General features: G+C 43.0%; 1 protein-coding gene across 8 annotated transcripts in view; it reads left to right on the top strand.

Moving 5' to 3' along the window:
* The window catches only part of AGAP1 (ArfGAP with GTPase domain, ankyrin repeat and PH domain 1), a 589384-nt gene that overhangs the window by 290997 nt on the left and 271109 nt on the right, over positions 1 to 27278 (top strand). For all 8 annotated transcript variants that reach the window (XM_068245326.1, XM_068245327.1, XM_068245325.1 and 5 more), the window contains one exon: positions 23057 to 23115. In XM_068245326.1, coding sequence (XP_068101427.1) covers positions 23057 to 23115 — 59 coding nt within the window. The remainder of the gene's footprint in view (positions 1 to 23056; positions 23116 to 27278) is intronic.

Raw genomic sequence — 27278 nt, forward strand, 5'->3', positions numbered from 1 at the left:
CCACCGACCCCTAACCCGTGAGCAAACTGCCTGGCAGATACTTGCTTAGCAGTTGGAAACAAACGTTATTTCCCGCAATGGAACGAGGTTCACACACAGGAAACGGTCAGGGCCATGGCCCTGACATCACACTGTGGGAGCGGTTTTACCACAATATCTGTCACACAGATGTCTCTGATGATCAATTTGAGAAAATGTAAAGATTTCTCATAAGAAAGGGGGTATCAGCTACTGATTGGGATGAAGTACAATCCTGGGTTTTAAGTTCCATTTTAAGTTGTGAAACAATAGAATGAGAGCAAATCAGGAGGCCTGGAAATATACAGTAGAGTCTCGGTTATCCAGCACCGATGGGGATTGGCTGATGCCGGCTGGATAAATTGTGCTTTCTGGTTGCTCGATGTTAAAAATAGGCCCAGCTAATACAATACAGTACCCCACACTGTATAAGTACCATTAACTCTGTATTAAATGTTAAAATACAATAACTGAAAGTATATTAACCTTGGGGGAGCCATGGAACCCAGTCTTCAAGCACATCAGAGCCTAGAATGAGCCTAAGAATTTGGCCTTCACTATTGTGAGTACTACCAGCAATTTATTCTGGTTAGTTGAGACTTCTGGTCAGTTGAATTCTGGATAACTGGGACTCTACTGTATTATGGCAAAAAATGCAGAGGGTGTTGCCTTACTAAGCAATGTTCATTTCATGTAAACTGAAATCACGTTTCCTTAGCTTGGCTAAAAGAGATCATGTCTACTGCAGGACACTGTACATTGCTACATCTCTGGTTAAGTTAGAGTGGATTTGGTTGATGCTGTCATGCTTTGCATTGTCTTTGTGCCCTTTCTATCCTTGCTGTCTGCTAACGTGTGGAATAGAATGTGCTCAGACAGCTTTGTTTTTTGTTGCAAAGTCTTCTTGTGTGTGTCGACGTGTAATCTGTCCTGTGTTGATGTCATAGAGATCAGCTGATGTCATGGAGATCTGCACATGTGGTGTTCTGACAGAGCAGGCCCTGGGGAATATTGCAGGAAGGTTAATTAACGAGTGGCCCCAGGTTGGACGCTGCAGCTGCAAGCATTGTCAGATCTTGCTCAGAACGCTATATACCCCAGAGGCGGAGGTGGTGGGGAATAAGAGAGAGGGGGGTGTGGTGACACACTCAATGTGTTTCCATTCTAATGTTTTCTGCTTCTGGCTTTTGTCTAGGCAACACATGGGAGCTCAGTGTTTGCAAGTGACAGCTTCAGAATATTGGCCCTCCTGTCAGACAGGTCACTGGGGGCAGCGCTGCTCTCCCTCCCATAGAGAACTGTCTAGCTCAACAATAACTCTTTCTGTTCCATGTACCTGTGCAAGTTATATGATACATTTTTTTTAAGTATCTTAGGGTTTCCTTTAAGTTTAATTAACCATAATCTGTGTAATGTAATGTCCATAGTATAACATACAAGATTATTAGGGAAATCTGTGTATGTTGGGTGATGTGCAGAGATGCACTTCTACTAGCCATGCTTGTAGCTCAATTATCAGCACTCTCTGCGGGTGACACTTCACATCGGTCGCTAGGTGTTTTGTCAGGTATGCTTTTGACACCAAGTTATGTTTTATGTCTATACAATAGTACTGAATCTTTCCCTGGGTACCTATATTCTCTCAATCCTGTATGAAGAACCAATTCTTCATGCATGTTACTTTAACCCTAACCAGTAAGCCGGATTCTCAGAACCTATTGACTGCATCTGTAGCCTTACATATATTATTAGTATTTATATAGTGCTTTTACAGAGTATATAGTCTTGTCACTAACAGTTCTTCAGGGGAGCTCGCTATCTAATCTCGTAGTCCAAACTAGTCTAGGGCCAATTTATGCGGAAGCTGCAAGGTATTTGTATGCTTTTGGGATATAGTAGGAAACTGGAATGCCTGGAGGAACCCCACAGAGACACGGGGAGAATATGCAAAACTTTGCAGATAGTGACCTGGCTAGAATTTTAACCGAGGACTCAGCGCACACCGCCCACATATACATTTCTTACAATTATCGACATATATATAAATATATATTCTCAGAGTAAAATACACTATAAATAACTTTTCTCCTATGTTGCTGTCGTTTACAGTAGGCTGCAAAAATTTACAGATCTGACAGGTTTTGGATTAGTCCATCTCCTCATGGGGGTTTCTCAGTTTTTAATTTTTTTCGAAAGCATTCCCTGGAAAGGATCTATACAAGTATGCTGTCCAACCTCCTGTACATTTCATACATACGCAAACACATACATTTAAAAATCTTTCATGATTGTGTGCCTTTAACTTTGCACATATGGATTCATACATGGTTTGGGTTTTTACTGCTGTCTGTGTCCTCATTTTGAAGAACTTTCTTAGAACAGGAAAGTGGTTACATTTCTCCCAACAGAAACAAAAGTAAATATATTGGAATACGTTAAAATGATCTATTTTTCCACTAGTGTTCTTAATTTAAACAGTCAAATATCTCGCTGTGGTAGTTATACTTGGCAGTTATGTTTTGGTTTCAGGATTTGTATAAAGATAGGAACTGTCTTACAGATATAGAGAAGGCCTTTTAATGATGGGTTCCTTGTAGACTCTGTCTGGGAAGTTTGACTCTTTACTTTGTTTTGCTTCAGTTGTAGCTCTCTAGAAAAGCTTTAACTATTCAGTGTTTTCCTGTAGGAAGTGGATGTGCTGCTGTTGCTGACGCAGCACCCGTAGGACCTCCTTTTCTGTAGTACATGTGGGAGCCATGTTGATCATGGCAGACACAAGCCACATCACTTTTGGAAAACTGGTGTCACGTATTGGAGGTCAGCATCTGGTCTTATTTTTATGGCTCTTGGAACTTTTTGTAGACTTCTGCTTTCCATTTGTCAGCCTTTGTGTTTTGTTTCCAAACACAATGTTGAAACTCGAGCTTTATATTTACACCCACATATGTGGGGGCATGTTAGAAATTGTGCTATTTTCAGATCGGGTGTCATGTTTATAACACTCTTGCCGCGTCCACAAACAGTGGATGCTGTCATTGATTACACTGACTAACATGGATGGGTATGTTGCATGTCTGTTCCTGAAGATCTATGAGGTATACGCAGAACATGAGGTTTTACAGTCTCACATGATAAATCCCCTGAAGGATATTGAAGTGTGTATTCACTATAGTTTATCCCAAAAGTGCATAAAGTACATATTGCAGCACCATCACATGGGCACCGGGTGGTGCCCCAGTAGTAAAATATTAGTAATTTAGATTACGAATAATTTACTATGTAGTGTTCAACCCCCATTCGCAAATGAACCACCTGCTATAGATGCCTAACCCCCCATAGGCGCCTAACACTTACTCCCTCCTGATGCATAACCCCCCCCCATAGGTGCCTAATACTAACGCCCATTTAATGCCAACCCCTACCACCTTACCTCCCCTCTAACCCCAAAAGCAATAACAAATAACAGTCCAAAAATACGTAAAGTTTGGTGGTAGTTTGTAGGATCATGGAGGGCAAACTCTATGGTGCCAGGACATCTGTGCCTATTGGCTCCTGTAAGGTATAGCCGAGCCTACCTATCCAGTCATCACCTTTAGGATGTAGTCAAGGAGGAGATGGGCGAATACAGAAGCCAGCCTCTCTGTGATCACAGAGCTAACCCCTGTTGATCTCCTTTTTGTGATCCACAGAAGGAGTGTACCTAACTTTCCCAAAGCCACTTGCCAAAGCAAGAAGTCAACGGATATTTTTGTAAAAGCGACAGACTGCAATTAAAAAGGAATTATTTCCAACTCTTCTCTACTGTACACAAAACTAAAAGGGAAAAGAAAAAAGAAGTGCGTTCATTTTTATGTTTTTGTAAACATGTTTTTGGAATAGATGTAATTTTGCCTTCCTGGAGGTTCTGGGTCACCATGAGCTATCTGGATATTTTTGTATGGACTAGGACAGAGACTGGCAACCCTTCAACCATCACCATGTGAGGGGTAGAACACAGACACAGACACACACAGACGCACAGACACACACACACACACACACACACACACACACACACACACAGACAGACAGACACAGACAGACACAGACAGACAGACACAGACAGACACACACAGACACACACAGACAGACACACAGACAGACAGACACAGACACACACAGACACACACAGACAGACACAGACAGACACAGACAGACACAGACAGACACAGACAGACACAGACAGACACAGACAGACACAGACAGACACAGACAGACACAGACAGACACAGACAGACACAGACAGACAGACACACACAGACACACACAGACACACACAGACAGACACACAGACAGACAGACACAGACACACACAGACAGACACACACAGACACAGACAGACAGACACAGACAGACAGACACACACAGACAGACACACACAGACAGACACACACAGACAGACACACACAGACAGACACACACAGACAGACACACACAGACAGACACACACAGACAGACACACACAGACAGACACACACAGACAGACACACACAGACAGACACACACAGACAGACACACACAGACAGACACACACAGACAGACACACACAGACAGACACACACAGACAGACACACACAGACAGACACACACAGACAGACACACACAGACAGACACACACAGACAGACACACACAGACAGACACACACACACAGACACACACAGACAGACACACACAGACAGACACACACACACAGACACACACACACACAGACACACACACACAGAGACACACACACAGAGACACACACACAGAGACACACACACAGAGACACACACACAGAGACACACACACAGAGACACACACACAGAGACACACACACAGAGACACACACACAGAGACACACACACAGAGACACACACACAGAGACACACACACAGAGACACACACACAGAGACACACACACAGAGACACACACACAGAGACGCACACACAGAGACACACACACAGACACACACACAGACACACACACAGACACACACACAGACACACACACAGACACACACACAGACACACACACAGACACACACACAGACACACACACAGACACAGACACACACACACAGACACACACACACAGACACACACACACAGACACACACACACAGACACACACACACAGACACACACACACAGACACACACACACAGACACACACACACAGACACACACACACAGACACACACACACACACACACACACACACACACACACACACACTATATTAGTATATTCAAATGCTGAGATTACACATCCCTTGTTTCCTGTAGGCTTTCTTTGAGATATTTTAAGATTAAGTTGCATAACATCCGTGCTTCAATGTGGTCATAACTGAATGCATACTCTGCAATTTATCTTTTTAGTATAAACCATTGCTATGTAACATGCTAATTTTCAAACACTTTAACCAGAAATGTACTGTAGAAAGTGGGTTGAGTTGCAACATGCCCATACAATTGTATGGGCATTGAGTTCACATGCAGCAAGCTGTGAATGCAGCCTACCAGTTAGGCTTATTCACGTTGCAAAACGCAATCACTAAGCTCTTACTGATTACGATTTTGCAATGCAATTTTCAGGATAATTTTTAAAGGAGTGTGTGTTTTTTCACATTTCTAAAAATGTAAACACTGCTGAGAACACCCTCGTAGGGTGTCACTGACCCAACACCTTGCCGATCGGTTGTGATTGGTAAGTGCAGTGCAATCGCCCCCTGTCTGACCAGCCCTAACACGTTGTACCTCTACCCAAAAATATCTTTCTAGTACTGTTAAATAGCAGCATGTGTATTGTTTTGTTTCCACCACATAAACTTTCTTTTGCCATTTATGGAAATAGTTTTAATTTTCATACAAAAGGTTGTTCATCCGAAGAATCAACCACAAGTCTGGCAAGCACTCTTTCATATTTAGCCTTGGGCTGGCCACACACTGTAAGATGTTCCACTGAGAACGATGAACAGTTAGACAGCTATTCATAGATCATGCCAGGACACACTGCATTGTTCCTTGGGACTTATGCTCAGTGCACTGAATTTAGGGTTTTAAAACTCATTAAGGTTGCCAAGCTGAGAAGATGGGTTCTGCTGGCCTCTTTCTTATAGGACTGTGGTTGGTTCTCAGGTGGTATAAATGAGTGGCTGTACAGTGTGGTTCAGGGGTGTTGCGTGGTGAGCACCAGGGCTGTGGAGTCTGTACAAAAATAATTTGATTCCACCAGTTCATGAAACCACAGACTCTGACTCCAAGTACCCAAACATTGCTCCAACTCCTTAGCCTAATACTTACCTGGGCTGTGGAGTTGGGGCAAAAATCATCCAACTCCAGCTCCTCAGTTTAGGAAACCACTGACTCCAGGTACCCAAAAATTGCTCCGAATCAGACTCCCGATTCCACAACCCTGATGAGCACTGTGTGCATTACTGCTCGTCGTTCAGTGCACAGATGTATTCAGTCCATTCTCTTTATTAAGAAGAAAGAATCTTCACCTCAAATGAACTTGCTTGGTGCATTAGATGACTCCGCTGATGGTCAAACAAGTTCTTTTCCTGTCCCCTAATGTAGTTTACATTTTTTTCCCCATTCATCAGCTAAAACTTAAGTGTATGTTCAGGAAATGAATGTCTTACTTCATACTTCTGTATTGTTGGGGCAAAAAACTCAGTCCATTCAGATCAGCTCTATATATTGCAAGGATTAATGGCCGATCTAAAGCGAGCACTGTAATCGCAGCGCAGGAGATTTGGGCGCACACTGAGTAACTTCTGCGCTGTCAGAAGACGAAGCAGAAGTTACATTTTAAAACACTATAATTTGGCCTCTAGCAATAGCTGGAAGCGGAATTATATCATTCTCCACTATCCACATGGACCTAGAAGGGAAATGGTAATTAACGTTGCTGGGACTTGTGCAGCAGCAGGGTAAGCCATATTCCGGCTGTATCCTGCGCCCAAGTCTCCCGGCGGCGATTACATATGTACACATCTAAAGGTATGCACACACACGTGATAATTGTTGGCCAAACAGCCTACAATGACCGTTACAGCCGACATGCGTTCTGTTCAAGAACTGGTTGATCAGCAGTTTGGATCCTTTAATGCTATGGTTCGATTAAATCCAAAGCTTGATGGTATTGATTTGATTAAAAGAAACTCTTGTTTACAAATCCGACTAAAGGTTTAGTTAAGGACGGCAGGCCCTGGCCCCTTTAAGGACCACAGCCTTTTTTCATTTTGCTACCCGCTGTGATCACTGTAATTGGCTCACAGTGATCACCTGGTAAGGAGCCAATGAATCTGGCTCCTTACCTGTAGGAGAAAGCGCGGCGAACAGGAATCGACTTGGGACTGCGTAAAGCCACGGCGTAGAATCTACACCGCATCAGAGCTAGAGAGCTGCAAATGCGCCTTAGATTCTAACTATCGTGGTCCTGAGTTTATAAAATCAACTGATTTTAGCCTTTCATCGTTTTTAGTCTATTTTACCTGTATAGTCCATTGTTACATCTTCATGTGTTCTCTTTCATGGGAAAATGAATTGGGCAGCCATATATAGCTACTCAGCTGTCAAAACATCAAGGTCATTGTGTCTTAATGGCATATTCTGCAGCGTACTTTCCTGATTATACCAGTAGGACTCCTGCATAAGGCATGAGCATCTATTTCGCCCAGCATATCAAACTGATTTACTTTTTTGGGCAGCTTGTTTGTTGAAAGTGTGACTGGGTGTGTGAATACATTTCTATGTTAGCGAGTGGGGTGAGGAAGCTGAGGTGGATGGATGGTCGCAGAACATTGTATGTACTGCATTGAGCAGTACAATGCTTGCAGTACAACTGATGCTTGATCGATTTCACTAGAACTGAGCATGTAGTCTGGTGTAGGAATTGATCACTGTCTTTTCGATTGGCTTGGCATATCAGGCCATGATCAACTGAAGTATGCCTAGTTTTACATTAGTAAACTTAAAGAAAACCTGACGTCATCATTTTTTCAGACATGACCTTTATTATTATTATCTTTATTGATGTAGCGCCAACATCTTCCATAGGTCTGTACACAGTACAAAACAAAGAGTGGAGCATGAGCCATTTAAAACTGTACAATCAGGACATCCAGTAATACAAATACATACACAAGTGATGTGTGCTCTGAGACAACACCAATACTGGTACATATTTATATGATAAATAACAACAGAATAAGAAACACTAGGAGAAGATCCCCGCCCTTGCGATCTTACAATCTACAGGGATGAGGCATTGAACCTCCAAAACTACCTATCGCAAATTATAGGCCTCTCTGAACAGGTGTGTTTTGTGAGTACCTTTTGGAACACTTTTTTTCCTTTCAATATTGCCTTTGTATAAAGCCTAGGGTGCTGATGTATTATAGAAAAACAAAAAACAAAAAAAACAAAAAATTGCTTTCCTAAAACAGAAAGAATTTGCGATAATTCAGGTTGGAGCGAGCTCGAGATGTCTCCCAGAGCACCACTGCTGAATATATGCAATTAACCAGTATTATAGAAATAGATCATTATCATTATAATTATTATTATTTACTATTTATAAAGCGCCACCATTTTCCACATCACTTTAAAGAGTATATATTCATGTCACTAACAGTCTCTTAGAGGGGCTCACAATCTAATCCCTACATAGTAATATGTGTGTCATAGTCTAGAAAGCCAATTAACTTATCCGGATGTTTTTTGGATGTGGGTCGAAAACGGAGTGCCTGAAAAAAACCACACAAACACGGGGAGAACATACAAACATCATGCAGATAGTGCCCTGACTGGGATTCAAACCGGGGACCCAGCACTGCAAGGCAAGAGTACTATCCACTACACCAGGGGTCTCAAACTCGCGGCCCGTGGGCCATTTGCGGCCCTCGATACAATATTTTGTGGCCCTCGCCGGCAAAAGCTTCCTTATAGTTCGCTTCAGTGCTCCCAATTAATCCGCCGCATCCCCGCCACTAAACGAGGGCTGCAGAGCCCCCAAATCGTCTGGGGGGCAATCCGCCGGCATTTCCTTGAAGGGGCAGAGCTTTCAGCTGCCCCTCCTGACGTCAATCTCCGCATGGATCGCCGCCTCTCCTCGCCCCTCTCTGTGAAGGAAAAGTGAGAGGGGCGGGCAGAGGCGGCGATGCACCGCAATTGTGAAATTCCTTATGCGGCCCAGCCTCATCCTGACTTTGCCTCCTGCGGCCCCCAGGTAAATTGAGTTTGAGACCCCTGCACTACACCAATCAAACGGACACCCTACCACCTCCCTCCTTTTTCTTTTTATAGATTATTCCACGTTGTTTCACTTTTCTGCCCAGCCTTACTTCTATCCACTGATAAAGCTGTGATGAGGCATTTTCACACTGATTAATCTTTCTCTCTTTCATCTTTCGTTTCCTATGCTATCCTGTATACAGGAACTACTGTATTTTTTGGACAATAAGACTCACTTTTTCTCCCCCAAAAGTGGGAGAAAAAGTCACTGCATCTTATAGTCCAAATTCAGGGAGTTCCTGACTTGTGAACGCCAGCCAATACAAACCTGCAGAGGTCACGGGGACAAATGGAGGACACAAAGGGGCATAGAAGACGACACAAGGGAGACACAAAGGGGCATAGAGGACGACACAAGGGAGACACAAAGGGGCATAGAGGACGACACAAGGGAGACACAAAAGGGGCATAGAGGACGACACAAGGGAGTCACAAAAGGGCATAGAGGACGACACAAGGGAGTCACAAAAGGGCATAGAGGACGACACAAGGGAGTCACAAAAGGGCATAGAGGACGACACAAGGAAGTCACAAAAGGGCATAGAGGACAACACAAGGGAGTCACAAAAGGGCATAGAGGACGACACAAGGGAGTCACAAAAGGGCATAGAGGACGACACAAGGGAAACACATCAGGTACAAAGGGGGCATAATCCACAAGTTGCCCCATCACCATGAATCCATGTTTAGTGTGCATTTTCCCCCGTTTTTTGTCCTCTAAACCTAGGTGCATCTTATAGTCCGAAAAATAAGTCTGAAGAAGGCTTATTAGCCGGAAACTTACTTTTTATTTACCTCCTAGTTAGCCAATAAATGGTATTCTCCTGATTCAAAACTTATTCCTTTAGCTTCCTGATAAACTATCACCTTATATTTCTTGTAAGATCTTTCTTGCCTTGCAATTTCCAGAGTTGCGCTGAGGAAAGAACACCTATGAAAAAAAGGTTATTTTCTTAAAGGAATGTATTAGGTGGAACGTCATTGCAGATTCCTGTTTTATTGACATGACCCCTGGTTCACACAATCATAAAGGAGAGCACAGGAACTTTCCTGAGTTTCACATAGGCAGGAACATTCAGTCAAGATGGGATGAAAGTCTTCTTGAGTCAACTTTATGAATTTACAATATGGGTGGAGAGAGGCAAAAGTATAACCGGAGGAATGCTAGGGTTGCTTATTTTCCTGTAAGTTTGTCTATCAGATGCCCAGGTGTCGAGCTTCTCTGTCTGGAGATTACACATCACAGTTCTATAATAGTACAATTCAGTATAGCTCTCATTCTGTGCTCACAGAGGAGAAGACATAATTATGGGCATGAGATGCTTGCTGCTCAGGGAGGTGGGAGTATAAGGTTGAAATGATTTTAGTATTAATGGGACATGTTATTTGAGTAAATGGAAAATATGCATGCAGACTTCAGGTCCCCTTTAAATTTGATTATACATTACTTTTGTGGCTTAGAGATGCACATAATGGGCCTGATGTATATATTGCTCTCGGCAATCAATCTGATTCATTGTTGCATTATCCCAGTGGATGGCTGGTGAAATGTAATTGTTAGCTATAGACTTTCTCTGTCTGATTGTGAGTGCTGCCGCTCCAGTTTCTATACGTGTGCGTTGTGGGGAGGAGTGGGGAAAGGTTAGGCTTTTTGAGCATTTGTTGTTGAAACTGTTTTACATCCACAAATTAGTATAGTAATTTGAAAAACACCAACACACTACCAGTACCACATCCAGGAGGGAGTTTGCTGTTCAATGGCAACATGTGGTTTATACCGCTTGCACACAGGTCAAAAATTTGAGCACAGCTTATATCGGATATGATCCTTATTCAATATTTTACTTTATGCTCGTTTGCCCTGTGTGCAAAGATGGTAACAATGATAGTATAAGTATTGTATATGATTCCTGTTACACGTGGTCGCTTTAAGGTTGTTTACAGCCTCATGACCAGGAGAGGTAGACTTGCCCATAGTAATGACTATTGTGCATGTACTCCTATGCAACAACGGTTATAATTCCGTATTGACCTTTATATAATTTAAACAAGTTTCATTGAATAAATATCAGGTGGTTGAACAGCAGATACTGGTAGTGTGTTGGTGTTTTTCTAGTTGTTTCTTGACCAGTGCTAGTGCCCACTTGGGTTATATACGTGGATATGCACAATGGTCTTCTAGTTTTTGTAGTATAGTAATTTGATTGTATGGGATCTTTGTTTGACACAAAGCTGCGTGCTACCACAGATTCTACATTGCAGTCCTTTGTGTCAACATAACAAGTGCTATGGAAAATTTCAGCCTGTTTTATTGGAATCCGTGCAGTTCTCATCCCGGCATTTCCTGTGTCCCCTCTGAGATTTCTACTGGCCAAATTGTTTGTATGTTCCCATCAGAAGTCCCACCATTTATTGACCCATGTGTGATCAGAAACTGCACCATATGTTTCCACATTTTGCTGCAGCCAATAAGCAAACATCAGTCACATGGCTGTGTGACTGTTCAGAGTTTCAAGCCATTATCAGTCTATAATGCAGGACAAGTGTGCTGGGGGGAATGCTTCTCATACAGATCTGATAACTGCCTACATCAGGTCTTATTCTCAGTCCTGAGCTAAAGAAATGAAGAGATGAAAATAGATTGGATGTTGAGGACAACAAGACATTTTTCCTTTGCAGATTAGGCACCCTGTAATGTTTGTAGTACTACGGTTGTGTCATATCCAGGTCATAAGCTGCCCCGTAGCCTGGCCTTGTTCGTTCTCTTATCTAATATTTGTTTTGTACATACAGGAGAGCAGACTGAACTTGAACGAGTCCACTGCAGCTTGTTGATATTTTGCAAAATTTTACTGTAGTTAAACTCCTCTCCTCAAAATGTTGTTCCTGTGCCCACTGCTCCTCTAGCATTTTACCTCAGCTACCATTTCACTTCCATTTGTTGCTTTACATGGTAGTAATACCAAGCCAATAGGCTGGCCGGTTTAGTTACCAAAATGTCGGATACTGGTCTCTGTGTAGCTGTGGTAAATAGGAAAAGGTTCTTTACATACAAGTATCTCTTGTGTCCTGCATACTTAAGGTGCATACACACCTCGGATTTTTGCAAATGACCCGTTGTTTGGATGTCAAATCGGGCGTGTGTACGGTCGGTCGTTCACTTTATAAGACTGGTTTTGAACAATCCTCTTGACGGATCATTCAAATTCAGTCTTATCAGGTGAACCACCAACCATACACACGCCCGATTTGACGTCCAAACGACCGGTCGTTTGCAAAAATCAGACTTGTGTCAGACCTTTAAAGAGCCCCAGTAGATAAGAGATGGAAGTTATGTAGTGTTCACTCACAGAAGTGTTCAAAGGTAAATTGTGAAGTGTAAGGCTACATTCACAGTGTCACGTTGCGGTATAACAGCAGCTTTGTAATGCATCTTGCCACATATTACATGTATCAATATGTAGTAATCCCAATTATTCTTACCTTTTGGGACTTATTCAATTGCAGAGTGCTGAAATGTTATTTTAAACAGAAGATCAAAAATGATTTGCTAGGAGAAAACTTAGGAGAAGAAGTGAATTGGATCAGGCCCATTATGTTATACCATGGTATTGACCCACAGATAGAGTGTTGGTGTTTTGACACATACTGTGCTTAAAGAAAATCTGTAGCGAAAAAACGTCCCCTGGGGGGTACTCTCCTCGGGTGGTGGAAGCCTCCGGATCCGATCGAGGCTTCCCCCGTCCTTCTCAGTCCCACGGTGGCGGCGAAAATCCTCCCAGAGGGGCGTCGATGTATATATTTACCTTTTGGCTCCAGCGCAGGCGCAGTATCCGCTCCTTCCGGAGATAGGCGGAAATAGCCGATCTCCGTCGGGCTCCTCTAATGCGCAGACGCAAGTCTCCTGCACCTGCGCAGGTGAGCGCACCGGACAGAGATTGGCTATTTCCACCTATCTCCGTCAGAAGAGCCACAACAGCGCCCCCGCTAGAGCCTGGAAAGGTAAATATTGAACAGGCTGTCGGGTCTGTCGGGCCGCTGTTCAGAGGGCTGCAGCGAGACCCCCGTGGGACACAGGAGGACGGGGGAAGCCTCATTAGGATCCGGAGGCTTCCCCCTCCCGAGGTGAGTACCCCCCAGGGGATGTTTTTCTTTTTACAGTGTCTCAACAACTACACATTGCAATTTCAGCCCCAGGCTTTGCAAAAGAAGATATTTGGACCATCAAGTGTTGGAGCTGTGTTAAAGGACAACTGCAGTGAGAAGTTGAACTGCCCCGAACTGTTTGTACCGGTATTCCTCAAAATTGTGAACTGTTTCTTACAATCAGGGATATTTCCTGCTTTACTGAAGGAAGCAATCATCAGGCCTCTCCTCAAAAAACCCTCCCTGGACCCAGATGCAATGACCAGCTACAGACCTGTCTCCTAACCTCCCCTTTCTGGGCAAGCTAATTGAAAAAGCTGTATACCTCCAGCTAGAAGCCAAAATCCTCCAAAACAGTTATGACCCATTCCAGTCTGGCTTCAGGAAACATCACAGCACTGAAACTGCCCTCATCCAAATATGCAACCACCTGCTCATGGCAAGAGACAGAGGAGAGTGCTCCATCCTCATACTGCTAGACCTCTCTGCAGCATTTGATACAGTTGACCATGACATCTTGACAAACAGACTACAGGAATACTGTGGCATTGATGGCATAGTTCTTCAGTGGTTCCAATCTTTCTTGAGTGGCAGAACCCAAAAAGTGTCTGTGGGGCCCTTCCTGTCCACTTCTGTACCACTTAAGTATGGGGTGCCCCAGGGCTCAATCCTTTCTCCCCTGCTTTTCACGATTTACATGTTACTGCTTGGAAAACTAATCCAAAAACATGGCCTGACATACCACTGCTACACCCAACTATATCTTTCCTTCAAGCCTGGTGTGGCAGACCAAACTCCTAACTATAAACACTTGCTTACGTGAACTACAGAAATGGATGAATGACAACTGGCTGAAACTAAATGCAGACGAAACTGAAGTCCTTCTGATCGGAGGGCAGCACATGACAACAAGACAACTTAACTTGCAGTCTTAACCACTGGGAATAGGAGGCACGGAACTACACAGCTCTGATCATGTGCGTAGCCTGAGAATTCTAATTGATGGGGATTTAAACTTCAGAACTCACATCTCTGCTGTGGTGAAATCATCCTATTTCCACCTTAAAGGGAACCTGAAGCGAAGAAAATTATTTAAAATAAACACATGACGTAGCTGCAAATGATTATTACATACTAACCTCACCGTCAGTTCCTCTCAGAAGCTCACCATTTTCTTCTTACAGTGATCCCTTCCAGTTCTGACAATATTTTGTCAGAACTGAAATACACCAGTTGCTGTCAGTTATATATCAGCAGCTGTCAGTTACAACTGAATGTGCAAGGTAATGTCCATGTTTCCCTATGGCTTAAGTGGGTGATGACAGTTTAACAGTGTGCTGACCAGGAAGCTGTTGGGGGTAATGGCCATTTTTAAAATGGAGGACAGAGAAATCCTTTGATCACAGTGGACACCTGGGACACATGAAAGGAGAAAGAGATTGAGTAGTAGACTACACAGGAGGTAAGTATGACCTGAGTATGGTTATTTTGACTTTTTATTTTCAGTTCAGGTTCTCTTTAAGAACATCGCAAAAATCAAGCACCTCATCCCCCCAGATGATCTACCAACCTTAGTTCATGCCTTCATTACCTCCCGACTGGACTGCTGCAATGCTCTCTACACTGGCCTTCCAAAAAAGGACTTGTACCACCTACAGCTGATACAGAATACTGCTGCCAGACTGCTAACCAACCAACCCCATCACTGCACTCCCTTCACTGGCTACCTATAGAATGGAGGGTCCTATTCAAGATCGGCGTAGTGACATTTTAATCACTGAATAATCTGGGCCCTGGATACATGAAAGAAATGTTGCAGCTGCGTAGCAATCCCCACATTCTCAGATCCACAGGTTCTAATCTAGTAATTCCCAGAGTCCACTTGGAAACTTTTGGTCCCAGAGCCTTTTGTCATGCTGCCCCTACGTTTTGGAACTCTTTACCTCAACAGATCAGGACAGCCCCATCCCTGGACGTGTTTAAATCCAGACTGAAAACCCACCTGTTCAGTCTGGCATTTGCAGAAATATAACTTTTGTTGTGTGAATACTTCATCCTACTAATTACTGAATCTGAGAGAGCCTAAGCGCTTTGAGTCCTATGGGAGAAAAGCGCTATAGAAATGTTATTGTATTGTATTATTGTATTGTATATGGAGGCTGCCATATTTATCTTCTTTTAAGCAATACCAGTCGCCTGGCAGCCCTGCTGATCCTCTGCCTCCAATACTTTTAGCCATTCACCCTGAACAAGCATGCAGCAGATAAGGTGTTTCTGACATTTTTGTCAGATCTGACAAGATTAGCTGCATGCTTGTTTCTAGTGTGATTCAGAGACTACTGCAGCCAAACCGACCAGGCGGGTTGCCAGGCAACTGGTATTGCTTAAAAGGAAATCAATATGGCACCCTCCATATGTTTCTCACTACAGTTGTGCTTTAATATAAAGATCAATTAAGAAGGTTCCAACCCAGGACCAGGCATGAAAGCTATTCACTCGGGAGCTCAGCACACGTTTGCAATAATGAGACTCCTTGAGAAATGTCCGCCAGAGGGGATACCCCCTTATGCAGTCCTCCAGGGTAGAGTAATAAGAGTCCTCCTGCAAATATATGCCTTTAGTGCTCTTTGGAAGCATACGTCTGCCCGTGTTATTCTCTTATTGCAGTTTGCCAGATATTATACATGGCATTCCAAAGTATATTAGAAACCAGTCACTAGTGGGGCACATCAGAAACAGCAGAATAGCCTCCCATTGGGTTGTTCCAATTATGTCTGTATGTCGCACTTTTCAGTTAGGTACAGTCCCAGCAACTAATGTTGTGCACATCACAAAGCTGTGTGTAGTAAACCAGGATTTTTTCTACTGATTTGCATCCTTTTCTCAGTCTATTTCTTCCTGTTCTCTTATAAGCTTTTTATAGCCCCATCTCTGGAATCTGTCCCTGTATTTATAATGTAATCCCAGTAATCTGGATCTGTGTTTTTCTCCCTGCAGATGGTTTGAGTAGTTGTGTTTTGTCAAACACCTCATTGATGTTTGATAATTAGTGTATATTTATATTGCTCAACGATGCTATAAAAGGATCAAAGGGAAGTTTTTGTTCCTCTTTCTTTTGTCTGTTTGCCTTACACAAGCCCCCTGTTTTCAGAGTGGATGGTCTCACTTTACACTGCCTTCCCTGGTGTCCGGTGATCAGCCAGTGCTGCAGAGCTTGTGCTTTAGCTGCCATTACCTAATCTGATCACACAGCACTGTTCTGATGCAGACTGAATTACCAATGAGAGACCCTTCAGGGTTGTTCTCAATTTTCTGAAGTTTTTCCCTTTGGTCTCTTGGGTAAACCAGTCCTGTCTGCATTTGGTAATGATGAAGCTTTGTATCTAGGGATTTGCTTTACTTTGATGACCAAATAGTTCATGAAAGCGAATTTAGTTCCTCCTAGTTCAAGGGCAGACACGTCAGATTGCTGTTTCCTGGGCTACGTGTGAACCTTGATAAATCTAAGAACTGGAATAAAACTCTGAGCTGTTGTAGCTCATTATCTACTATTTTGTGATTGTTTTAAACTTTTGTGCTGCCGACTCAATTAAAGGTGGCCATACGTCTTTCGCTTTGGCAGCTGATTGACCATCCGATTCAATAATTGTCAAATCGGATGAAAATTGTGGCCTCCAAGAGCATGTCCGATCGACAGTGCCACCAATTTTGGGCCAAAATTGGTCACATGTATCGATCGGACATGCTGCAAGATGTGGGGCCGTTGTGGTTTAATGGGTGTGCGCGGTGGTAAGAGTAAGTGATATCGGGACAAGCATTTATACATTACCTGTCCTGTGTCGCCCACCACATGGTGCCCATCTGCCTTCGGAATTCGCCGCTCTTCCATTAGAGGCGTACAAGTTTCCTGAGAGATTTCATGCTGAAATCATTCAGGAATGGGCCTGCGGTGTATGGGCAGCCGACAGATCGCTCTATAATCAGATGCGATCAGAGAGAGCTTTATCTCTTGGTCGAATCTTCGCTAGATGTATGGCTACCATAAGTACAATACAGGTTAATTTGCCTATATTGCTGCCAATTAGGAAATAGCTAATGACTAATCCCAAAACTGACACCCTCCACAATGCTGTGCATGTCCCTTTTGCTGCATTATTTGAACTAACGATGCAGCTAGTGCAGTATGAATGGAACATGTGAAGGTGCTGGGGAATCAAGGCAGGTGGTACAGCCTTTGTTTGTTGTCCTTTACGCTAACCATTATTACACAAGGATATGGGGGGGGGGGGGGGGGGGGATCACTTTCCTTATTGGTAAACATTTGAATAGAAATGCCATACTGCCATACACACATTTATAATGGCTTTTCTGTTGTGTACACTGAGCTCACTCTTGCAGGTTCCTCTCCCTGTCACATTATAGCAGCTTCATAATTGACATGTTGAAGATTGACTGAAGGGAGAGGTATATGGAGGCTGCCATATTAATTTCTTTTTAAACAAAGAACATTGCCTGGATCCTTTTGATCCTCTTTCTCTAATATGTTTAGCTATAGCCCCTGAACAAGCATGCATATGAGATTAAAGTATACCTTAGGCGAACTTCAAAAAATGTTTTGTGTGCAAAGCAGAAAATCTGTACATTGCAAATCATGATAAACGTCACAGAATATACATTAAAGACACGCCTGAACTAGTGCTTTAGGTAAGAAATCAGTATCGTGTATTCTCCCTGAAGGCCCTTTTCCTCTTTCTCAGCTCTCTTTCTCCGGATTTTAGTAAGTCATGTCTTTTTAATGTGCTGCAAAAAGATCTAATCACAGCCGTGGCTGGAGCAGAACCAGGACCTTCACATTTTACCCAACTCAAACTGTTTGCTCTGAGTATGATTGTTCCATCAATCTGCTGTTGTCTTTACTGATACAGCACTGTGAATTGTTTTTTTTGTTTTCTATTTCTTCTTGGGCATTAGTGCATTTAGATACAGATGTTATTAAGGCTAGAGTTCATTTGGTGTAGCATGTGTTGCTGAACATAATGGCAGGACAGCATAGCAGCCAATACAAAGTATGAATCATATTGAAAGACCTAAGGCTACTCCAGCTGTGGATTTGGCTCCTCGCATTGTTAGCTTTCCTCATCTGTCCCATGTGGGCGTGTATGAAATGGCCAAAGAAAGGGGGATTTCTTGTATCTAAGCTGTTTGGCTGTGGTACATGGTGCTTAAAGTGTCAGGCGCATTTACATATAATGTTTTTAACTGTACAGTCTAGAATAAAAAGATGAATCTTAGCTGCCAACAGCCAGCAGGTTCCTGCTGACATTTCTATAGGACTTCAGAGAACAACATGGCAACATGCTTTGGATAACCAGACTGCTTTCAGTGAAAACACGTAATGCATTTTGTTTACTATGATTATTATTACCGTATATACTCTCATATAAGCCGCCCCACGTATAAACCGAGGTACCCACTTTTACCTTAGAAACCAAGAAAACCGATTGACCCGCATATAATGCGCAACCCCAGTATATCCCTCTCCACAGTAGCCAAATGTTTCCCCAGTACAAGACATCCCCTCTCCCCATAGCCAGATGTGCCCCAAGAAAGATGCAGCTGTGTCTTCAGACGCTACTAGATGGCATCTTGGAGATAAGACAATTGCCACACAGGAAGAATCCGCAATCATTGCTCTGCTGACACGTTGCTGGCACACCCTGCTCCACAGGGTCAGGGGCCACAGTTAGTCTTGAACAGCACACTCTGCACACCAGGTTGCAGGAGATGGGGGGGGGGGGGGGACACAGCAGGGAACAAGCTACCAAGAGCAGGATCAGTAGTACACAATCCCTGTGCTCATCTGCCAGTAAGAAAACCTGTTCCAGCATCCATTCTTTTCCACTGACTTGCATATAAGCCGAGGGGGTAACTTTTCAGCACATTTTTAGTGCTGAAAAATTAGGCTTATACGTGCGTATGTACAGTATGTATTTATATAGCGCACACATTTTCCACAGTGCTTTACCGAGTACTCTGAATAACTTCTGTCAGTAGCTGTGACTGTCCCTGAGAGGATCCATAGTCTAATATCCCTTTCACAGCTTAAAGCAATCCTGTATTGTCGAAAGAAAAAACGGATACTTACCTATGTAGGGGAAAGCCTCCGAACGCTCCAAAGGCTTCCCACGTCCTTCTTGACACCACCACCACTGACTGGGACGCTCCTCTAGTTAGAGGCTGCATGCTGCTTTGTGTATGTGCATAGTCATTCTGCAGAGGCACGAGTTCGGTCACGCTTGTACAGTAACATGAACGAAGATGCTTGTGAACAAGCCACTTTGGCTTACTGTGCAGGCTCTGCCTTACTCACGTTTGCGCAGGAGGGCTATGTTAGTACGCAAAGGGGAGCACACCCACAAGAACATACATGCAGAGGGTCACTGTGGCATCTGTGGGGGCAAGGAGATGGGAAGCCTCTTCTATCTATCTATGCTGTGCAGAGGCTTCTCTCTACTATTATCTTTTTTTCTTTAAGGCTAGATTTGAGGGGAAGCCAGTTAGTTTTTTTAATCTATTTTATAGGAGTATACCAGAGTGATCAGAGTAAACCCATGAATGCACAGGGATTACATACAAGCTCCATGTAGATGGTGAACTGAATTCAGGACTATAGTGCTACAAGAGAAGTGGCGCTTGGCAACTTGCTGCTCTTGGCAGTTAGAAGTCTGGCTAAATACATGTTCTTTAGCAGAATGTAAAGCCTTTTACACTTGCTAGATGGATCTTTGGCCAGTTGGCGCTGCCTCTGAAAAGACGTGTATGGTGGTGCCCAAGACCTTGCCAAGAGAGCTGAAGTGTTGGATCATCTAGGCCTAGCAATTATGGGGGGGCATTGTTCTCCACCTTACCCCTCTGTTCTGTCATGGACTGCTCTGCTGTTCCTCCTCCCCACTCCTTACTATTAGTACACGCTTCTAGCCTCTAGACTAGCAACACGTTTAAACAGAACATGGCCTAAACCTGTCACCCACATCCCGATGACTGCACGTTACATTACTCAGGTTACTCAAGTTTGTGTATACATCTCATGGCCTAAATTCCTCATTGCAAGGATTTGTTTGCCACCTGCTGGCATAAATTGAATATTTGAAAAACTGATGCACTCCTTCAGCCTTTCACCGTCTGCCTTTTCTGGCAGGCTTTACAGAGAACCACCATGAGGTGTCATTGGATAACACTCCGAATGTATAGCTTTAAAACAAATTTGCCTTTGAAAAGTTGCAGGCTGTGTTCACAGATGAATGGGTTTGTGCAGTGAACTGAAACAGCGCATCCACTGTCACTGTCCATTGCACAACCCATACCTGTTCAGAGAGAAGTTCTATTATGTCCATTGCCTCAGACATGTCATATCTTTGCATGCTATCACAGAGTTTTCCATCTTCCGTCCACCGTCCAGAAAAATCATGCTGGTTGAGACTTATGGTGGCCATACATGGTACAATTTTTTCATACAATCTTACCATTTCTATGTAGTATAAGGGTAAAATAAGTGAATATACTGAAAGGATAATTTAGGCAGTTCTCTTATATTACATAGAAATGGTAAGATTGTATGAAAAATTTGTACCATGTATGGCCACCATAAGGCTCGGTTCACATTAGCTTTTTGCTGATGGAAACAGCCATACGGTTCTGTGGTCCGTTCCACTGAACGGACAAAAAAAAAAATGCAGCAGGACCCAAGTTTCCCGACCGTTTCACTCAGCGGAAAGGGCGGATTTGTAGTACAATAGGAACCTATGGAAAACTGACGTTTTACAGCACACTGGCTGTAAAAATGGACCGTTTTCCAGGATCCAGATGGCCGCATCCATACGGCCAGCTCTGCAACAAAAAAAAACCGCAGATGGGAACCGGGCCTTAGCGTTCCGCCAGTGCAACAGACACCGGACAGAACTGACATGTTGGCACAAAACTGAACCAGAGTTGAAAATAATCTGATGAGATAAACAATTGTATCTATCCTTTTACTCCTTAAAATGTTTTTTTTTTTTTTTTTTAGATATCTCAGTTTCATTTTATTTTTAAAAACTTAAAAAGAAGATTTAATATTTTGTTGTCTGCTGAATGCCAGAGCTAAAATATATGAACGGTTGACCCTTTTATCTATCCCCTGCTAGCAAAAAGTTTTATGACTAATTCCTTATCAGTGAGGGTTAGGCTATATAGTCTGACTGGATCCAGACTGGATAAAAATGGTCACTTACATACCTTAATAACTCTTTCATTCAGAAAAGGAAACATAAAGAACATAGCCTAGCTGTTTGTGTGCTTGGCACTGTACATACACATGTGTATCTCATCATGTAACGTCACCTCAGGTACACTTTAGGTTAGCTGCCTGGCTTTTCTGTTTGTAGGAATATGGAAATATGTTAATTGTTGATACTGTAGTGTATAACTAGGAGGGTACTTATATTTAAACACCTTTCCTTCTCTTTGTATCCACAATAAACAAACCTATAGAAAAAATGATGGATTATCACTTTAAGGCTCCCTGCACACTGCAAATCCGATTTGCGATTCCGATTTTCCCTGGATGCTATCAAAAGAAAACCACAGAAAAAACACAGCATGCAGTACCGATTGAAAAATCGGAATCGCATGTGAAAATCGATTAAAAATCGGATGCGGTTGTAGTGCGCAAGAGGCCTTAATATGATAAACACACCTAATTCCTAGTTATGAAGATTTGGATGTACAGGTAGTCCCTGACTTATGAACTTCCTGCCGATATAAACGGCATGGATTCTGTGAGAACAATTCAACATTTTTTTTCAAAATTGGACTAGTAGTTTTTTAGAAAATTTATTTTAAAAAATTAAAAGAAAAAATTGGTTTTAAACTTGTATAAAAGGGGGATAGGGGATAGAGGTGACACAGAGGGGGACACTCGAGGCACAGAGGAGGTACGGGGACAGAGGTGGCACAGTGTTCCGACTTAAGAACAGATTCAAGTTAAGAATGAACCTACAGTCCCTATCTCGTTGTTAACCGGGGACTACCTGTACTTGTTTTTGATCACTTTGCTGTGTTTTATCAACTGTGTCTATGTCACAGTGTTCTGCTTCATGTGTAAAGTGACATTACTGGCATAGAGGATTTATGGGGTTAAATGTTCAAACCAGAGCCTGGGGTCTTATGTAGTTTAGTATTTAATATTCTGCATAACTTAGAGTTCACCTTGATGTTCTCGATTAAAGAATCTCTCAGATGTCTGTGTACCCCAAGGCTTCTGAATTACTGCATATTTTCATACATGCCACAAAGGGGTTGGCGCTGACTTGGTGTGTAGCTACCTAAAATCACATTGGAGCAGAACTAGGGCATGAAATGTGCAGGAGAGAAATACATGAACTGTCCTTTTGCTAAGAGCTGCGGGCCTTTTCTACATCTGCTTGTGCAAAGAAGGTTCATTCTGCTGTGTTGTCTAGATGCCATTTATAGTATTCTTCTATCTACTGTGAGCTGCTGTTCTAATGGTTTGTCTGTGTTGTGTTTCTTTCAGATGCCTTTGTAAATAGTCAGGAATGGACACTAAGCCGATCTGTGCCAGAGCTCAAAGTGGTGAGTACCAAGTCTGCTTTCTGTGCATCAGAATGAGACGTTTGCAGATTATTGTGCTTGGAAATGGAAATTGATGTCTTATGATTGATGACCTCATTCCTGATTATACTTCTACAGGTTCTTCAAGTTTCAAGTGACTTTGAATATTGTTACTAATGCAGGCATAAAGTAATCTTCCCATTAATACACATGTAGGTCAACATATGAATCCTATGTCCTCTTTTGGCCATCAGTTTGGGTGAGCTATAACAATTAACGACTCTGAGGGTGTCTGGGTAAATGGTCAGCTACAAATCATTGGTACCCATAGTAAACTTTTGACAGTGCCTCTACCGTAGACGTATTTAAGAAATAATACACTTCCTCTAGGGTGGTTATGATTGGATATGGTGTGGCGTGGCACTGTCACGTATAAGTTATAGTACATTGAGTGCGTTAACAGATCTATAATTACTCCTCCTGCAGGTTCTGCTCCTTTTAGTACTTCTTGATTTCCCCAGTTCCCCACACTGCAGATATGTAGCACTTTTGAGCATTTTTGAACCCTCCACTGAAGTGAGAAGCACATGGTGGCTACCATATTTATTTTCTTTTAAACAATTGTGGCTGCAATAGTGTCTAAATGACACAGCTGAAACAAGCATGCAATTAATACAGGCAGACTTCAGTCAAAAACATTTGATCTGCATGCTTGTTTAGGGTCCGTAGCTAAGTATTAGAGGCAGAGGATCAGCAGGACAACCAGGTCATTTTCACTGTGTAAGAGGAATTAAATATGGTAGCCTCCATATCCCTCTCACTTTCAGGTGTGCTTCAAATTAAGTTCAAGTGTCTGTTCATTGCATAATAAAATGGCAGTATTCCGGGCCTTTGTCTTGGGCCCTCTAGCTGATGCTGTGGCTGCTACTGCATTTGGCTGGAATTAAGCCCCATATACACGCCAGATGAAAGGCTTCCCAGGTGGCGGGTATCGACAAGTCTCTGCTGAGACTACAGTGTGTGTACAGCAGCCAATAGTCGATTGACTATTGGCCCACGCACTACGAGTGATATCCTATGCAATTCACCTTAACTAATTGATCTGACAGATGTTGTGTCTCCATGCTGTGCATGCAAAAATTGATTTACAGTGGTTTGCAAAAGTATTCGGCCCCCTTGAAGTTTTCCACATTTTGTCACATTACGGCCACAAACCTGAATCAATTTTATTGGAATTCCACATGAAAGACCAATACAAAGTGGTGTACACGTGAGAAGCGGAACGAAAATCATACATGATTCCAAACATTTTTTTACAAATCAATAACTGTAAAGTGGGGTGTGCGTAATTATTCAGCTCCCCTGAGTGCAGTCAGTTGCCCATAGACATTGCCTGATGAGTGCTAATGACTAAATAGAGTGCACCTGTGTGTAATCTAATGTCAGTACAAATACAGCTGCTCTGTGACAGCCTCAGAGGTTGTCTAAGAGAATCTTGGGAGCAACAACACCATGAAGTCCAAAGAACACCCCAGACAGGTCAGGGATAATGTTATTGAGAAATTTAAAGTAGGCTTAGGCTACAAAAAGATTTCCAAAGCCTTGAACATCCCACGGAGCACTGATCAAGTGATCATTCAAAAATGGAAGGAGTATATCACAACTGTAAACCTACCAAGACAAGGCCATCCACCTAAACTCACAGGCCAAACAAGGAGAGCGCTGGTCAGAAATGCAGTCAAGAGGCCCATGGTGACTCTGGACGAGCTGCAGAGATCTACAGCTCAGGAGGGGGAATCTGTCCATAGGACAACTATCAGTCGTGCACTGCACAAACTTGGCCTTTATGGAAGAGTGGCAACAAGAAATCCATTGTTAACAGAAAAGCATAAGAAGTGCCGTTTGCAGTCTGCCACAAGCCATGTGGGGGGGACAGCAAACGTGGAAGAAAGTGCTCTTGTCAGATGAGACCAAAATGGAACTTTTTGGCCAAAATGCAAAACGCTATGTGTGGTGGAAAACTAACACTGCACATCACTCTGAACACACCATCCCCACTGTCAAATATAGTGGTGGCAGCATCATGCTCTAGGGGTGCTTCTCTTCAGCAGGGACAGGGAAGCTGGTCAGAGTTGATGGGAAGATGGGTGGAGCCAAATACAGGGCAATCTTGGAAGAAAACCCCTTGGAGTTTGCAAAAGACTTGAGACTGGGCCGGAGATTCACCTTCCATCAGGACAACGACCCTAAACATAAAGCCAGGGCAACAATGGAATGGTTTAAAACAAAACATATCGATGTGTTAGAATGGCCCAGTCAATGTCGAGATCAAATCCAATCGAGAATCTGTGACAAGATCTGAAAACTAATTGAACTGTATAATAATCCTGGAGAACTAGTCTTCAATTACTTAGCATGAACTCAAAAAGGAGGAGAACTTTGATTGCTAAAGACTCTACACAAATTATATGCTCACAAGTTCTCAATCTTGCATATCAAAATCTGATCTGAAAACTGCTGTTCACAAACGCTTTCCATCTAATCTGACTGAGCTGGAGCTGTTTTGCAATGAAGAATGGGCAAGGATTTCAGTCTCTAGATGTGCAAAGCTGGTAGAGACATACCCTAAAAGACTGGCAGCTGGAATTGCAGCAAAAGGTGGATCTACAAAGTATTAACTCAGGGGGCTGAATAATTACGCACACCTCACTTTGCAGTTTTTTGTTTTTGTTTAAATGTTTGGAATCATGTTTGACTTCAGTTCCACATCTCACGTGTACACCACTTTGTATTGGTCTTTCACGTGGAATTGCAATAAAATTGATTCATGTTTGTGGCAGTAATGTGACAATAATGTGGAAAACTTCAAGGGGGCCGAATACTTTTGCAAACCAGTGTAGAGTTGATGAAATAATTTATGCCGGTTCCTGTGCGATATCCTTGGTCTATTCAACATGATATCAGCCACTTTTCACCGAATGGGCATACATTGACACACTCGATTTGATAAAATAATCGAATGGTTTATCGTACAGCCAAATCTTTAGAAGTATGGCCACCTTTAACCAAAGTTTAGTGCATCAGGCACTTTGTAGGTTATCATCTGATAAGTAGGTCTTATCTGACCTCAAACAAATATATGCAATTTGAGTACATCTTTGGGGCGAAGTTTTCTGATAAAACAGTATTTCAAAGTCCAAACAATGGTCTGGACCGGGCAGGGAGTAAACTAGAGGCCTGGGTGTGAAGGGGTTAATATCAGTTTCTAACGGCAACATGTTGTTGATGATGTTGTTGTTTTTGTGCCATAGGCCTAGGTGGAAGGAATAAGGAAAGACCTCATCACTGAGTCAGAGGCGCTTGTGCCTGAATTATTCAGTTCAATATTTTGTCAGCGTTCCAGCAGCTTAATTTTATTTCTGTAGGCTGTTCCTGAAACCCATTGCCTTGTTACATCTGTAAACAATTACATATTCTCACTGTTGCACAGTGGTTATTGCTATATTTCATGGCTTGTAGCTGGAAAGGCTGACATAATGTTGCAGGATTTCAGAGCCCGTCATACAAGCTGGAAGCCATAAACAAAACTTGTATCCATAGAAGTCTGTAATAAATAGAGCTGGAAGCTTTCTGCAGGTCCCTGGGTTATAGAGCGCTTTATGCAGATGATAATTCACGTGTGCCTGTCATAGACTTGGGCAACTGCAATAAGCATCTGACATGGAAATACACAAAAATAGGCCGACAATGACAACTGCATGTTAGAAAGATCAGTACTGCCAGGGATGCAGGCTGCAGAAGCAGTGTTCTTTGCAGTCCCTTTTTACTGGGTGTTCCACCTCACTGATTTCCCACACCACCTAGCTGTCACTATGCAGCCATCCCCCATGTATCAGCAATCCTAGTTTGCCTCCCTTCGGTTATTATATACTTTACAGTGTACTCTAGGTGAACCTCTGGTACTAAAACACATACATACCTAAGAAGGAAGCCTCTGGATCCTATAGTGAATCCTCATGCCATCCGCTGGAGTGTAGACCCCCTGAAGAACTCCAATAAATGTGTGTTGGATTGAAGGGCAGCGCTGTGATCCTTTACAGGCATGAGCGTGGCTTACTGCCCCGTGTGTGTACGGCGGTGCCTGCGCGGTAACCCGGAGCCGCTCGTGCATGCAGGGTCTTGGG

The sequence above is a fragment of the Hyperolius riggenbachi genome, chromosome 7 (assembly GCF_040937935.1).
Source record: "Hyperolius riggenbachi isolate aHypRig1 chromosome 7, aHypRig1.pri, whole genome shotgun sequence".
Classification (NCBI taxonomy): Eukaryota; Metazoa; Chordata; class Amphibia; order Anura; family Hyperoliidae; genus Hyperolius; species Hyperolius riggenbachi.